We start from the raw sequence: 2,676 nt of genomic DNA, 5'->3' as shown, positions 1-2,676 counted from the left end.
AGAGTCAACCACCGTGTCATGGGGTCCGGAGTCACATGTAGACCTGGCCGGGGTGAGGAGGACAGATTTCCCCCCCCCCCAAAAAAAAGGGGCATCAGCGAACCAGATGGGGATTTTATTTATTCACGGCGATCGACTGAGACGAGCGTCACACTCCGGATTTATCCGTCGAAGTTAAACTCCCACCAGTCGCCGACACCCCCCCCACCGCCGCCCCCCCCCCGTGACATTGGCACCGTCTCTCCTGCTGCCGAGTTTTCTAACCGTTTCTCTCTGTCGTTTCTCTCGCAACCACCCACCCCCTCCCCTACCGCCCGGCCTCCCTCCCTCCCTCCCTCCTCCTCCTCACCTGCTTCGTCCTTCAGCCTTCACCTACTTCGTCAAGGGCAACCATTACTGGAAGTTTAACAACCAGCACCTGAAAGTGGAGCCAGGGTACCCCAAGTCGGTCCTGCGAGACTGGTTCGGTTGCGGCTCGGACCCCGGACTGGACACAGATGAGGAAATCGTGGTGGAGGTGGACGAGACCCCTCTGGGGATCAACCCAGCCGCCATCATCGTGCCGGTGCTGCTGCTGATGGGTGTGGTGGTCCTAGCGTGCCTGGTTGTCGTCTTCAAGAGGAACGGGACCCCGAAGCGCCTGCTCTACTGTCACCGCTCCCTGCTGGACAAAGTGTGAGAGAAGCGACACTGCCGCACTCTTCCCCCCCCCCTACCACCACCACCCACCCCACCCCCCCAGCATCGTCACAGAAAGACCCCCCCCAACCCCCACACTCCCCAACCCCCCCTCCACACACACACACACACACACACACACCCCCCCAACACCCAACCCCCCCCACCCCAACACACCAACCCACCCCCACCCCCCCAACACACCAACCCACCCACCCCCAACACACCAACCCACCCCACCCCCAATACACCAACCCCCCCACCCCAACACACCAACCCACCCCCACCCCCCCAACACACCAACCCCCCCCACCCCCCCAACACACAACCCCCCCACCCACCCCCAACACACAACCCCCCACCCCCAACACACCAACCCACCCCCACCCCCCCAGCATCGTCACAGAAAGACCCCCCCCAACCCCCACACTCCCCAACCCCCCCTCCACACACACACACACACACACACCCCCCCAACACACCAACCCACCCCCACCCCAACACACCAACCCCCCCACCCCACCCCCAACACCCAAACCCCCCCACCCCCAACACACCAACCCCCCCACCCCCAACACACCAACCCACCCCCACCCCCCCAACACACCAACCCCCCCCACCCCAACACACCAAACCCCCACCCCAACACACCAACCCCCCCACCCCAACACACCAACCCCCCACCCCCAACACACCAACCCCCACCCCAACACACCAACCCCCCCCCACCCCAACACACCAACCCCCCCACCCCCAACACACCAACCCCCCCCAACCCCCCAACACCCAACCCCCCCACCCCCAACACACAACCCCCCCACCCCCAACACACCAACCCACCCCCACCCCCCCAATACACCAACCCACCCACCCCAACACACCAACCCCCCCACCCCCCAACACACCAGCCCACCCCACCCCCCCAATACACCAACCCCCCCAACCCCCAACACACCAACCCACCCCCACCCCCCCAATACACCAACCCCCCCACCCCAACACACCAACCCCCCCACCCCAACACACCAACCCCCCCCACCCCAACACACCAACCCACCCCCACCCCCCCAATACACCAACCCCCCCACCCCAACACACCAACCCACCCCCACCCCCAACACACCAACCCCCCCCACCCCAACACACCAACCCCCCAACCCCAACACACCAACCCCCCACCCCAACACACCAACCCACCCCCCCCACCCCAACACACCAACCCACCCCCCACCCCCCCAACACACCAACCCACCCCACCCCCCCAATACACCAACCCCCCCAACCCCCAACACACCAACCCACCCCCACCCCCCCAATACACCAACCCCCCCACCCCAACACACCAACCCCCCCACCCCAACACACCAACCCCCCCCACCCCAACACACCAACCCACCCCCACCCCCCCAATACACCAACCCCCCACCCCAACACACCAACCCACCCCCACCCCCAACACACCAACCCCCCCACCCCAACACACCAACCCCCCCAACCCCAACACACCAACCCCCCCACCCCAACACACCAACCCACCCCCCCCACCCCAACACACCAACCCACCCCCACCCCCCCAACACACCAACCCACCCCACCCCCCCAATACACCAACCCCCCCAACCCCCAACACACCAACCCACCCCCACCCCCCCAATACACCAACCCCCCCACCCCAACACACCAACCCCCCCACCCCAACACACCAACCCCCCCCCCACCCCAACACACCAACCCACCCCCACCCCCCCAATACACCAACCCCCCCCACCCCAACACACCAACCCACCCCCACCCCCAACACACCAACCCCCCCCACCCCAACACACCAACCCCCCCAACCCCAACACACCAACCCCCCCACCCCAACACACCAACCCACCCCCCCCACCCCAACACACCAACCCACCCCACCCCCCCAACACACCAACCCACCCCCACCCCCCCAATACACCAACCCCCCCCACCCCCCCACACACCAACCCACCCCCACCCCCCCCA

General features: G+C 66.1%; 1 protein-coding gene across 1 annotated transcript in view; it reads left to right on the top strand.

Moving 5' to 3' along the window:
- The window catches only part of mmp14a (matrix metallopeptidase 14a (membrane-inserted)), a 75,309-nt gene extending 74,576 nt beyond the window's left edge, over positions 1 to 733 (top strand). Inside the window, exon 10 of the mRNA XM_041176024.1 lies at positions 366 to 733. Coding sequence (XP_041031958.1) covers positions 366 to 679 — 314 coding nt within the window. The 3' untranslated portion in view covers positions 680 to 733. The remainder of the gene's footprint in view (positions 1 to 365) is intronic.
- The last annotated feature ends 1,943 nt before the right edge of the window (positions 734 to 2,676 follow it).

This window comes from Carcharodon carcharias, chromosome 27 (genome assembly GCF_017639515.1).
Source record: "Carcharodon carcharias isolate sCarCar2 chromosome 27, sCarCar2.pri, whole genome shotgun sequence".
Lineage (NCBI taxonomy): Eukaryota > Metazoa > Chordata > Chondrichthyes > Lamniformes > Lamnidae > Carcharodon > Carcharodon carcharias.
The sequence above is the reverse complement of the archived record's forward strand: the minus strand, read 5'-3'. Positions and strand labels throughout refer to the sequence as shown.